The 14,922-nt window shown below is 37.3% G+C and overlaps 1 protein-coding gene across 2 annotated transcripts in view; it reads left to right on the top strand.

Moving 5' to 3' along the window:
• The window catches only part of FBXW4 (F-box and WD repeat domain containing 4), a 72,545-nt gene that overhangs the window by 41,867 nt on the left and 15,756 nt on the right, over positions 1 to 14,922 (top strand). The window contains exon 6 of one of the 2 annotated variants that reach the window (XM_026701162.2): positions 9,666 to 9,731. The exons of the other annotated variant lie outside the window; for it this stretch is intronic. Coding sequence (XP_026556947.2) covers positions 9,666 to 9,731 — 66 coding nt within the window. The remainder of the gene's footprint in view (positions 1 to 9,665; positions 9,732 to 14,922) is intronic. 2 annotated transcript variants of the gene reach the window in all.

Here is a 14,922-nt window from a genome sequence, read left to right as displayed (position 1 = left end):
ATGAGATCCTCAGACCCCTTGTGAGACCATATGCTGGTGCAGTTGACCCTGGGTTCCTTCTAATGCAAGACAGTGCTAGACCTCATGTGGCTGGAGTGTGTCAGCAGTTCCTGCAAGATGAAGACATTGATGCTATGGACTGGCCTGCCCGTTCCCCAGACCTGAATCCAATTGAGCACATCTGGGACATCATGTCTCGCTCCATCCACCAACACCACATTGCACCACAGGAGTTGGTCCAGGAGTTGGGGGATGCTTTAGTCCAGGTGTGGGAGGAGATCCCTCAGGAGACCATCCGCCACCTCATCAGGAGCATGCCCAGGCATTGTAGGGAGGTCATACAGGCACGTGGAAGCCACACACACTACTGAGCCTCATTTTGACTTGTTTTAAGGACATTACATCAAAGTTGGATCAGCCTGTCGTGTTTTTTTCCACTTTAATTTTGAGTGTAACTCCAAATCCAGACCTCCATGTGTTGCTAAGTTTGATTTCCATTGATAATTTTTTTTCCATTGTAATTTTGTTGTTAGCACATTCAACTATATAATGAACGAAGTATTTAATAGGAATATTTCATTCATTCAGATCTAGGATGTCTTATTTTTGTGTTCCCTTTATTTTTTTGAGCAGTGTAGTAGAATTTTACTACATTTACAAAAGTAAAGTTGTTATGTTAATATGGTATTTAAAATAAATAAAATTTATCAGTGCTTAAGAAATTTAAATCAGACTCTAAAGTTCCTGTAAGAATGGGGGTTATGGGGGATATGGACTGCATTTTATGGTACCTATAACACACAGTGCTGTGCTTCAAAAGAACTTCTATATTTCCCCTCCAGTAATGCTTTGTGGTGGATATTAAACCAGCTCTGAATTAGGGAATTGAAATAGATAAGAAGATGATTTAGAATCTGAAATGTGATTTTTTAAAATGAATATATCATGTGGAAGAACAGCAAACTGGGCTCAAGATAAACATCCCTGGGAAACCCACAATAAGAGACATTTCTGAAAAAATTGATAGTCAGTTTTTGGGACAAATTGATAGTCTTGTTCCTAAACAGTCCTAATTGAATCAAATAACTTGATTGCAGTAAGTATAAACTGTGTATCTTAGGCAAAAAAATAAATAAATTTAAACTGCTGATTTCTGTGCATTTGAGCCATAGAATCCAGATGAGCATTTTGACTGCAACAGGCTAAAAAATTACTGTTTAAATATCTTGACCTGCTTGACGGTATGCCCGCCTAACTGCCAGATTCACTGTTTTGGTTACTAAGATATATGGATCTTGTCTTGGAAAAATCTACTATTAATTCTGCCTTATTGCAATATGAAAAGAGTGATCTCAACACTCTTTTAACTGACAAGGATCAAAGGCAAAATTACTGCTTTATTAGTGTTTAATAAACCATTGATGTTCCTGTGGGCTAGCATTGAAAGGTGAAAAACAAATGAGGTACCAGAGCATTTATTTAACAATTAAATAAAACTGGGCCAATAGACATCCTTGTCTAACTCTTCTCTTTTAGCTAAATATATATTTATTTTTGAAAAATTCAGTTTAAGAACGGCATAAAAATGTTTAAAACTATAGGCTTTTAAACCCCCAGAGATGTTAACACTAATGTAACTACCTGAAATTGTAAAAGGAAAAATAAAATTATTTCTTTTTTAAAAAAACCAGAGGCATAACAATTTATGTATACAGCCTCTCAAGAATGTAGATAAAAGATTAATTCCATAGAGCTGTAAAATAATGATACAACTGAAAGAAACAGAGATGTACCATATACATTGTGAATAGTATTAAATGATCTTACAATCTTATACAAGTCAATAACTAGCAGTAGATAAGTAGTAGAATATAATTTAAAAAATCCATGCTATGCAAAAAAAGTAATATTGAAAATAAAAATACATATAAATGTTGTATATAAACAGCATACAATACTTAGCCCTGAGACCAAATCAAAGGAAAATGTAACAATACAAATGTTTTTTATTATGTTGCATTCTGATCTTCCAGAGTATCTCTCAAATATTCTTGTTGCAGTAACTGCTGGTGGTGTTACTTCCTCTTTCCATTCATAACTATATGAAAACTAGAGACTGCTCTATTAACCCTAATCTGCTGATTGTATATTTGCTGTTTGTGTGAGGTTTCTCTGGAGAGAAGAACGTTTTCTCAATGTCTAGCCATCTCATGAGAATATGCAGACATATGGAAATGCTGCTCAATGCAGACACATCTTGAGACCATTTGCTATGCAATGCCTACTTCTTTCCTACCCTTGACTATGTTTCTAATGTTAGGACCCTCCTTCCATCATTTTCCAGAAGGGAGGGGGTGCTGCAAGTTTGTGTGACCTTAGCACTAAATATAACTGTAGGAATTACTTTCCATAATGATGTCAACTGATTAGGTTAGCAGGTTGATGGCAGCTACAATAAGACATGACATGTTCTAATGACTTATTTTAGAGAGAAACAGAACCAGCATGGAGGAAGATACAGGAAAGACAGAAGGTCCACAGGTGCTGACAAAGACTTTAACCTTTGTTGCTATAATATCAGTATTTCACAGGCCAGGCGGTTTGGTAACCCACTTCCAGACCATCAAAAATTGATTTAATTGCAATTTCCCCCCAATTCAAAGTACTGAAGCTTCACTAATTGGAGTAATAGAGAGTAATAAGGCTCTGATTTAAAAAAAGCTTTCCTTTGCCTCCTTTTGTATCTTGTGTCATTGCCTGTCAGAGGTCAGGGAGCCTGCATATTCTATGAGACTGAGTTGCCTTCATTTGGACAAATTAGTTTACCCAACAGTAATTAAAATGCCAATGTGTGTTGGGAAAAGCTGAATGCATTGATGGGCATGTTGGTGAAGGATCTGACAGCTTTGGTGGTTACTCTCGCACTAACGTGTTGGTGCAGACTCAAAGGCTGCATAAGTTTACGTCTGTGTGGATAATACGGTTCTGTGGTTGGAAGAGGCTCTCTTGTCAGCATGCTCTGTCCCTCTGTTTCTTTTTTGACACTTAGGTTCATTCCTTCCCTATATCCAAACTCTTTGTCCAAACAGATGTTGTTAACCTACTTTGTCATACACCAGATCTGTTCCTAAGAAATAGCTTTCTCCTAGCTTTCTCTTGCTTCATTGATTCTTTATATACAGTAGTTTTGAGAATGGGACAATTAGAACTAATTTACAAGATGCGAAGATGAAAGAAAGGACTCAGATTAAAACCTGAATATGTAATCCAGATACTGTAGTCCAGTATATAAAAGACTGTAGTCTCAGATAAAATTATTGATTTAAGATGAGACAAAAACTAAAGATTTTTTTAAAAGTTATAAGGAGAACCTTAGATTTTATCTACATTCTACGACTGAACTTGCTGCTCAGTCAGGCTCTATTAGACCTTTTTAAAGAGATTACCATCCAGCCTCTGCTTGAAAACTCCAGAAAAGAGACCTAAGGTGCTTTTTCAAGAGGCAACTGGAGTTTCTGGTTTTTCTTTGGAGACGTTTCACTTCTCATTTAGCAATACATCCAGAAAACTCCACACTTAATGTGGCAGCCAGTTTTTCTGCTAGCAGACTGTTTATAATCAGGAAATTATTTCCAATATCTAGCCTGAGCATATTTATCTTTAGTTTTAACCCATTGATTCTGGTCCTATCTCTGGATAATATAGAATTAATCCGCTCCCCCTTCTATATGACAACTCTTCGGATATTTGAAGACTAATATCTCTCCTTAGATATATAATTGGTAGCAAGCCAGATCTCACTCATGCTATATTTGTGCCTTTCATTTTTTGTTTGACCTAGATGTAAAGCTTACATTTCTTCTTATTAAATTCAGTTTATTCATTTCATTGCATGTCAGATCCGTAGTGTTAGCCATCCATTCTAGCTTTATATAACCTGTAGACATGGTAAGCATTCCCTCAACACTTTTGTCCAAGTCATTGATAAAAAATGTTGAGCAGTATAGATCTCGGACACAGCTCTATTGAACTCTATTTGATGACTGCTCTCCCATGCTGAAGTGGAGGCATTAATGAGCACTCACTGGGTACAGTCAATTATGTCTTCAATTTTCAATGTTGCCTTCTTGTGGGAACCACAACTTCTTGTGGTTGTTTCTTTAATCCAGTATTCTTATTTAGTTGGGTTCCATATCCTTCCTGGGCAGTTTCCTTTTTCTTACATGCAAGGAAAGGTATGTTCATATAAATTATACAGTAAAATAAAACACAGAAAGATAACCTGATAACCGCGGTGTTGTGGATTATGTCACTATATAACTCTGTAGTGTGGTCAGAGTTACTGTTAAGAACATCTGGGCATTAAGATTGCCTACATCTTATATGAGGTGGGCACAATTCTTTTCTGATTTTACCTTTCATATCTATGCTCCTAAAATTTCTTGCCCCATGTGCGCTTCTGCCACATACCTGGCTCGATGACGGGAGAGGAAAAATATTGAAAAGGGAATTATAGTTTGGATTCCTGGCACAAGAAACGCAGAGTAAAATATCTAATTAATTGAAAAGGCTATTCAAACATAGAAAGATTATAGAAATCAGCTAATGATGCTCATGTTTCCAATCTCTATTACAACAAGTTCATTTGCAATAGTTGCACAAGCTCATCCTGAATCTACTGATTCTTTGGAGTCTGAAGTAAAGGGATCCTGATTTGGGGAACAAGGCCACTGGTAGGGTTACTACAATAGAGAGATGTAGCACCCTATGCCCAAAGCTGTGGGAGGAGCTTTGAAAAATGGGAGATAAATGAAGAAAATGCAACATTAAGTTCTCCCTGCTTGTTGTTTGTTCTTAGGGGGACAGAGACAATTCTCCTTTGCATATCCCCTACCCATCCCTAAAGGGAAACTGGAATGGAAAGACTTGCTGAATAAAATGTAAGTGTTAGAAGTTCTCTCAGAATCTTCTGTCTACTTTCTGTAGGAGATTAAAAAATACTTTTTCCCAACCATATTTCCTTGTTCGTTGTGGAAGATTTGTCAAATAAAATAATAGATGGAGATTGAGGGATATTTCTAATGTAGAAGATTATTATTGTACCTGGAAGGAATTTGTTTGGAATGGGTTGTTCCTTCTTAAACACTTCAAAAAATAATAGATGAAGATTGAGAGGCATTTCTAATATGGAAGATTAAATTAAACCAATTTAGGATTGAGCAGATATGAAAATATTTGAGATACTTATATTTTCCCAAAATCAGTTTGCAAGAGATGAGCAGGAAGAAATAGATTGATATTGGCATCTTCATTATCAATATATTTAGGAAGAATTAGATGAAGTGATTGTAGATATGCCATTCTTTGCATGAAGAATTTATTTGGAGAAAATTAGGATGCAGCAATTGTAAAAAGAATATGTGGATCTAATATCTAATATGTGGCATGTAATTCTATTGCTATTATTCTGAAAGTTTTTAATCCCTATTTTACTTCTTTATAACAAAACAAAGTATATAATGACATTTTCTTCTTTGTAATTAATTACAGGTCAGATATTTTAAAAATAAATTTTTGTGCTAACAACAAAGGTTACAGTTGTGGAAGTGGAATGCAACATAGGACCTTATATTTGCCCTCAATATTAGAAATTGTTTTTATTTGAATTATGAGGACTTTCGGATTCTTCTAGAATGGGAAGAATTTGTGGTTCAGATTCTGTGTAGTTTGCGGGAAGTGGTGCAATTTGCAAGCCAACCCACCAAGAAATTTCTAATCCCAATCACAACAGGCTATACAAGCAGAATAGCGGGGATTAGTGTTGATGGTCTCCACCCCTCTCTTCAGTCCTATTGACATACCTTGATGCTAATTTAGACCTGTGCAGCCACTGGAAGGATGTTGCATACCTTCTTCTGAAAGACCTGTGTGTCTGTGTTGAGCAAGGGAGAGAGAGAAAAAGCAAGACAGAAATCTTAAAAACTGAATTGCCCACTTCAGTGATTTCCAAGCTGCTATTATGTTTCTAACCACGGTAATTGGCTTTACCATTTATTAATGGCTTATGCTAAAGAGACAAAAAGAGACAAAATTCAGGTTTTTTTTTTTTAGTTCTGGGCTCCATTGAGTACAAGACTGCTTGCTGACTTGGGGGATCAATTGATGTGCCGCCCTATATTTAAGAGCTTGCAGATGTTCTGAAGACTTATCTTGGGTAGCCCATGAGGTGTGGAATGAAATCTTGTGTTTAGACATTTGGGTGAAAAGAATATGCTGCTAGCTGATGCATAAAAAGCAGTCTGTTAGCTCAGGTTCTTGACATTCTCAATGTAGATCTTAACGAAGCAAAATCCAAAAAGTTAATACGTTTATGTCCTGAAAACGTGATGGAAGACTTATAAATTTTAGAAATATTAAAGATTAAAGATAAATTTATTGTCATTGTATTCAGAAACCTGAGAACAACGAAATAAGGTGCTCTTCCACAACATACAACTGAACAACACCAAAAGACATATACAAATAACAATGTAAAACAAATTAAAACAAATAACAGTTAAAAACTGTACAACCAGGATATATATATGTTAAGACCACCAGATTCATAACTCTGCATTTAACCTGATCACAGCACTTGGGTAAAAGCTATGTTTAAATCTACTTGTCCTGGCTTTCAGCACTCTATATCGTATGGCAAACACACATGTTTGCCTTTCAAGGATATGAGAATTGTACTCCAGTACATCTAAGCACAGCTACTTAGGAATGGGTGATTTAATGTGTGAACGGATTACATTTGATCAGAATTTCAAGACTAATAAACATTTTGAATTGAATTTCTTTGAATTTATCTCTTAGAGAGAAGGAGGCACACTTTCTTCATAAATAGTTGTGAATATAATTTTTAACTTCTTTAACTACATTACGTTACCAGTAAAATGGATGGTCAGTTCTGATCCATATAGTGCTGTGTAATATAGTCACTTTTTATTTTAGAGAGAAGGGCACTTGTATGTAAAAATCAGTAGTAAAGAACAACTCTATAGAATTCCATCCAAGTTATGCTTTGAGAAAGAACTGGTATAAAATGTTGTAGTGATTCTATCAATAATAGTCAAAATAGATAAATCATGCAGCAATAAATGTTGGAAGCTCCACAAAAGAAAAGAAGAAACTCCAAGAAGAAATATTCTATCATAATGTGGGGACATATAACCCCCACCCCCACCCACCCAAAGTATTGGAGAAATATTGACAGCACTCCTCAGAAAATTTTAGGAATCAAATTGGAAACGAAACTTCTTTTTTGCAAAGAAATTAGGCATGGTTCAACTTTTGATGTAGTGATTAAGGCATTAGGCTAGAACCCTGGAATCAGTGAGTTTGGGGCTGCCACATCCACAAGGGAGCTAACTTTGAGTCAGTCACTTTTTATCAGCCCCAGGAAGGTGGCAACTGGAATATATTTATGATGGTTGCAGTGTCTTGGGGTCATGTGATCATTTTTTGCAACCTTCTGACTAGCCGATTCAGTGGGGAAGCCAGTTTCACTTAACAGTGTTACTGGCTTCACAAAGTCAATGATTCGCTTCACAACTGTGATAAGAAAGGTTGTAAAATGGGGCAAAACTCACTTAATAACTTTCTTACTAAGCAACAGAAATTTTGGGCTCAGTAGTGTCCATAAATAGAAGACTACCTGTATTATTTTTAGAGGCACTTTCATCTTTTTCTTCTTTTTTTTGACATTTATAAACAATTACGTAGTGGAGATGTTGACATTAAAATTGATACTTTTTATGTAATAAAAGTTTCAGTATATTCTGCATGAAAATTGTACTAATATTACATTGAGTAATAATTGTGCAATCCCAATCAAGATCTGTTCATTCATAAATATTTCTTTTGGAAATACATCTTTGCTTTAAACTATCAATACTATACATGTTTTTTAAAAAAAATAAAACATACAGATTATAAGACTAAAAACAAAAATTATACAAGTGCAGTTAATGTACTTCTTCAAAGTCACAAATGTTATAGATTTATATATAGTATATAACTGATGATGGCAGATGAGATTCTGCTGAAACGTCACTACAACTTTAAAAGCACAACTACTATGACGTGGGAAAATACCCGAGCAAAGCCGAATTCCATACATGTAAGTACCCGCGAAAACTTAAGAAAACAAATATACAAATATATATATATATATATATATATATATATATATATATGTGGATCTTTGGTTGTTCGGGTTTTCTCCCGCGTAAGATTCGAAGTATCTAGGCAACGTTTCGATGAAGTCTCATTCATCATCTTCAGGCTTCTGTCTCCGGCTCTGTGCTTTTCAGAGTAATGTGAGATTGCAGCTGCTTCCTCCTTTTAACTGCCAGTGGGGGTGGGACTTGATTGGGTGGGGGCTTGGCTGTGTTCTGATTGGTTGGGGGGGTTAGCCGTGTTCTGATTGGTTGGAGGCGTGTTCTGTTCAGGTGGGGGCTTGGCTGTGCTCGGTTAGTCTTAGTTGCTGGGGGATTTGAGCTGGTGAGTTGTGATCTTGCTGATCACAAAAACCCGAACAACCAAAGATCCACATATAAATACCCGCGAGAACCTCAGAAAACAAATATATATATATATATATATATATATATGTATGTATGTATGTATGTATGTATGTTATTATTTTCCCATGTCATTGTAGTTGTGCTTTTAAAGTTGCAGCAACGTTTCAGCAGAATCTCATCTGCCATCATCAGGCTTCTGTATTGTGTTTGTCAGTTTTCTTAATTGGAAAAGGAAAAAAGATCATTGTATTAGCAGATTATATTTAGAGAGCTTAAAGGAAGTGCAACATTCCATTTAATCTTTCCAATCCAAGCTTCAGCTGTATTCCTATGTAATTCTCCCTACCAGTCACACATCTCCCTCAGAGAAGGACTCTGGCTACAAACAAAAAGGTTAAAGCATAAAAACTGAATAGAAAATATTTAAAATGAAGACAAGGATTGCTAAAATTTGATATTAAATATAAATTAAAAGGCAGGGGGAGGGCCTTCAGGGCATCAACCGACTCTATAGCTGCATGCTCCTCCTTTAGCCCCAAGTAGCATGAAAGAGCCAGTTCTTTAGATATCTCTGAAAGGCCAGGAGATTGGGGTAGTGGTGGTGGTGGTGTTCCTCCTCGCCTCTTGGGAGAATGTCCAAAATGGAATAATGTTGCAGATATTAGGATGATTCATTTTGAAATAGTTTGCTGACAGATGCTTTCCTTGTTTTAGGAAATTGATATCATGTGATCATTATAGCACAGTTATGATTTTGCCTATATTACTGTTCTGTGTGTCAGAATTGGTATGAAAAGAATAATTTCCCGTATTCCTTATTCCAGTTCTCTCTAATCCGCTGCCCTCTGGTGATATTGGACTTTAATCTAATAAACTCAGCTAGCATGGAGGATTACACAAATTGGAGATGGTTGTCTGACTTAAATGACTTGACATGGACTTCTTGATATTTGTACTGTTCTTTCTTTGTTGAACTGTCAGGCATGGAAACTCTTATGAATTTCAATTCACAAGTCTTTAGCATATTCATTTACTTATAGCACAGATATTTAATAGTGATACAAATCTAATATTCCTTGTTTTCTTCTTTAATAGTTCATTTGTGACTGGAACAGCATGCTGTGGACATAATTCACCTTTGAGAGTCTGGGACTTAGGGAGGTAAGAATGGCATGAATAGGAACTAATGAACTCATTTAGTTTTTCTAAATAGGGGAAGAACCCTATAGGAGCCCTGGTGGTGCAGTGATTAAAATGCAATATTACAAGCAAACTCTGCCCATAGCCTGTAGTTCGATCCTGACAGGAGTCAAGGTTCACTTAGCCTTCCATCCATGCTAATATTAATTAGTAACCTTTTCTATGCTTTGTGTCTCATTTCCCTAGTTATTGGCAATGTGAGTCTGCAGGACCTTTTTTTGTCTATTCTGATATAATGCTAACAGTTGGCTTGCCTTCCCTTTCTTTTCTGTCAAACAATTAAATTATTATTATAAATTTAATGCCAATAATACATTTTATTGGCATAAATGAACCCACCTATATTCAGAAGTGACTTATGCACCTAAATTTGGTTATTGCTATCATATATGGTAACTTATTGTGGATTTTTGCCATTTAAATATAAGGAATAAATACATGACATGCTTTAAGATTTCTAATTCCCTGAGATGTAAGTGCAACGATTCACAAAAAAACATTATGTACACAGAAATCTTTTTGCAGAGCAGTATGCTTATAAAATTAATTGATAATTCTGTGCTACAGAATAATATTATTGTTTCTTTACATTAAGAAGGCTTAATTTAAATATTGCATTTAAATTATGGGAATATGGTGTTCAGTTTACTTCATATAGCCAGCCTTCTTGCCCATGAACTTTTTCTGGGTTACTGCACATAGAAATAACAATTCTTACAAGCAAATAGGGAGTGGCTATGTCACCTTTTCTGCCTTTCCCAAGGAAGCTTCCACAGATAATAAAGCTATGTAGAAAATAGGATTAAGGTAATGAACAGGCAGGATGGAGTTTGATCTTTCAATAAGGCAAAAGCCTGACTGACAGGCAAAGCTAAAGCCTGGGAGGCTACCCAATGAGATTCTTCTTATAGTGGGTGCAAATTCATGATCCCTCCCTTTTCAGTTGTAGTGGAATGCAGTATACCACTGGGCAGCCCCTCTTGGGCCTCTCAAATGGGGAGGAGTGGACATTGCATAATTTAGATATAGCTATAGTTGGTTGAGCATCCTCACATAAGGAATAGTGCTGGTGAAAACTGGGCCTTTACACAGAAAAAGGATCAAATTAGGTGTGTCTGTACCTCTGTATGCCATCCTTTTATGCTTTTTTTAAATAAATTTGTTACTACAATTACTCTTTTTTAAAAACAAGGGCTATTTTCATTTGTGGGTGTTTCTTTGAAGAGGACTGCTGATCTGGCATTACAAAACTATGTCCATCTCCATCTCTATTGTTATTTGTAGCTTCAAGCATTCAAAATAATGTAACATTCACTACATTATTTGTGCTATGATTTAGACCAGGGGTGTCAAACTCCTGGCCTGCAGGCCGGATGTGTCATGTGTTGGCCCTGCCCATGCCTGATTTAGCAAAGCGGGAAAAAGTTCCAATAAGTCACATGATGCTGCCATGATGACGCGAGTTTGACACCCCTGATTTGGAGCATTGAATATTACTTCTTTAGAACAGTCCTGGCTCCTGAGTGACAGTGCCACCTCATTTTTCATCATTGTTATTCAAAAAGAATGTGGATTTTATATATTTTTAAAAATTCCATCTTTATTACTTTCTGAGTTATTCAAGATGGCAACATACCTTCCTCCTTCTCCTCCTCCTCCTCCTACTTTCTCCACAAGAAGAACCCTATGAGGGAGGTTGGGCTGAAAGAGTGACTAGCCCAAAGTCATCCAGCCAGCATTCATGTCTAAGCAGGGGTGGGATTCTACTGGTTCTGTCCACTTCTGTAGAACCAGTTGCTCTGAAAAGCAGCAAACAGAGAGCATACATAGAACCGGTTCTATGTTTGCTGCTGTTTTTGCCTGCCCGCCCGCCTGGGCTCTTAGCTGACCTTTATTTCCTGCGTTTTCAACCACAGCTGCTTTGAGTGACATAGCTGTGGTTGAAAAAGCAGGGAAAAAGGTGGTTTTTCAACCACTGTGCACCCACGTGCAGTGCTGCTCAGCTGTCCAGGCAGCTAGATGACAATGATATACACACGCGCATGCATGCAAAGCGCACATGCGCACGCAAAATGTAAAATCACCGAACCGGTAATTACACAGGTCGGATCCCACCCCTGTGCCTAAGGCAGGACTAGAACTCAGAGTCTCCTGGTTTCTAGGCCACTACATCACTGTATCAAATTGGTTCAATTTGTTAGTATGCTATTAGATTTTTTGTTTATTTTTCTCCTATTTCTGTAACAGTCATCTATGTCTTACTTGTTTCTTCTTGATATATGCAAGATACAGATGTATGTATTTTTCACATTTTTATACCACCCTCTTATTAAACACACTGTAGTGTTCCAAAATACCATAAATAACAATAAAATACATTAATGTCCTTCTCACAAAATCTGTATAAAATCCATTTAATTCATAAAACTTAGTTGCCCAAGTTAACAATTCAGTCAAAAAATAAATCAATCTATCATAAAATAAATCAATACAAAGTACCCATTCAAAACAAAGACAAGTCTTGGATTATCATATTTTAGCCCATTATGAGAAAATCTCTGTAGAAGTCTGTAATATTAGGAAAGATGGAAGAAAAAAGAGGAACACCAGCAGCAAGGAGGATGGACTCAGTTACTGTGGCACTAATGAACAGATCCGGTAAAGGATCAGATTGAAGATAAAATTTGTAAAATTGACTGAATTTGCAGAAAGTTCTTATTTTATATTTTTGTTTTTATTTGTTCTATATATTTTTACTATATTGAAAAAATTAAATATAAAGGTTCAGACTGGAGACAGAGTGTCCTGGAGAATATTTTATCTGTGTGGTAGCTGAAAGTCAGCATCAACTTGATGGCCCATAATCATTGTTAATGGCTAGATATCAAGTATATTATAAAATATATACTTTTCTTTGCGTTACAAAGTTTCTGAAATATAAAGCCGAGGAGCATGTCAAGGGACAGTGTATTGTAGAGTAAGGATTACCACTGAGAAAACCAGTGTCTTAGTATGTCTCTTAAGGGGAAAAATCTTGGGTCACTTTCTCTGAACGTTCATATAGGATGGGCAGAAATATATAGCATAAAGTCAACTCCGAGGTACTCTTCAGCTGCACCATAAAACTCCTCTTCAAACACAGCTCCATTAAGAATGCATGATAATAATTTAGTTACATGCAGTGGTCATATTCAGCTGGTTTGCACTGGTTCGAGTGAACCGGTAGCAAGGATTTGCCATGGGTTGCCGAACCGGTAGTAAGTTCTGGCAGGCCACACCCCCGACCCAGTCACCTGGTCGCCACTAGGTCACTTGCCCCACCTGCTTGATGCTCGCTCACTTCGTCCGCCTGACACTCACCCCTTGAGGTATTTCTTTTTCCCCCCCCTCCCGACAGTCAGCTGTTCATACGATCAGCTATGCCCGGATTCCCCTAGCTTGTCTTACTGCTTCACCCAGGAGGATTCCCTGAGGCCCAGGAAGGCAAAAAACGGAGCGGGTGTGTGTGTGCTGCGTGTCCCCTCTAGGCTCTGGTCTTCCTGAGCCCCAGGAGAGCCTTCTGGGAGCAACCCCCCCCCCCGGAGGCTTGCCTGAGGCTCAGAAGGGCCCCCCAAAGGGGGGGGGTAGCTGCAAAAAAGCAAAAAAAAAAGGAGCCACACCCACCCAGTCACATGGCCATGCCCACCTAGTCACGCCCACAGAACCGGTAGTAAAAAGTTTTGAATCCCACCATTGGTTACATGGTAATAAGGGCATAGGTTATGATGCTCAAATAACAGTAAAGGCTCCCCTGGCTGCAATTTTCATCCCCATGAGCCACAAGTGAAGAACATCTGCTTTCAGGGGAGTAGAAGCTCACCTAGAACAACCACCAGAAATACTGTACTCAGAAGAGTCAGATGATTATCAACAAATATCATTGTCATGCTGCTAGGGCTTAGTCTTATTTCTTTCCCCCCCAAATCCAATCACTTACAACCACTGATATCTTCCAAGACTTCCACAGTATTTTGGGCCCATCAGCAAACAAATTATACCTTATCCCAAATTCTATTTCTAAAATCTGCTTAAGTTGATTTGACAACATATTCTCAAAACCTTCTAAAAAGGAAGAGTTAAAACTTGTCTAATTCAATTGAAAACCTCTTTAGAAAAGGGCTAATGCCATCTTTTTCAAGGTAGGTGGTATTGGGTCATCCCTTTAGCATTAATTACATCACAGTTGCCTAAAATAAGAGACAGCATGGATTTAGTCATCAAGTGGCAGTGCTCATACTGCAGAGCTCCTATCCACTTTGTTAGTAGATTTCTTCTCTGTCCACTCAAAAGAATCCCATGTAACAATGCAAGACACTGCCCCTCTTATCTGACATGGTTCTACTCAAATGATATTGGGAACTGAATAAATACAAGCAACTTTGCCAGTAGAGAAGCCTGAAAATACATTCACTTGGTCCGCAGAAACAGTACCCTGTTTGTCTTTTTCTAAGAGTGTCTGAGTTGCTTTGAACAGGGCAGGTGGGTGAGAATCTGAAGACCAAATAAGAGTGAAGTTTGAATTTGGGCTTTGCAAATCCAAGGATCTCACAATCAGAAACTGAGAAGAGGCTTCACATGAACTATCTTGTTCAATACTCTTATCCTCTCCTTTTTTTCAGAGATTGACCAATGTGACATGGAGCAGCCTGCCAGAAAACCCCCAAGTTCCCCCCCCCCAAATCCTCAGACTCCATTGAGTGTCTGGAATAAACCATCCTAATTGCTTCATCACCCTTATTGTCCTCAGCCTGAACTAGAAAGTGCTCTGACCATTGGCAAAAATAAGACATTGCAATTTTTCATGTTCAGATTATATCAACCACATCAAGCGTATTTCCACCAACATAATTTGGGGGTAGAATGACTCAGAACAAGCTTCTAGTTGTCCTTGTCTTGAATTTCAATGTCAACTCAAATTCCTTGCTCAAAGTATGTATGTTTTAGTACCTTAATACTAATCGTCTCAGGGATTTGAACATCGTTTGTGAAATGCTGCTGTTGGGCTAGTATATCAACCCAACCTTACCCATATAGCTCAGGTTCATATACAGGCATTCACAACCATTAAAAGTTAATGTTACTAATCACTGCTGAATCTGCCTAATGATCACAA

The sequence above is a fragment of the Pseudonaja textilis genome, chromosome 4 (assembly GCF_049901715.1).
Source record: "Pseudonaja textilis isolate UNSWEBS1 chromosome 4, rPseTex1.2, whole genome shotgun sequence".
Taxonomy (NCBI): domain Eukaryota; kingdom Metazoa; phylum Chordata; class Lepidosauria; order Squamata; family Elapidae; genus Pseudonaja; species Pseudonaja textilis.
The sequence above is the reverse complement of the archived record's forward strand: the minus strand, read 5'-3'. Positions and strand labels throughout refer to the sequence as shown.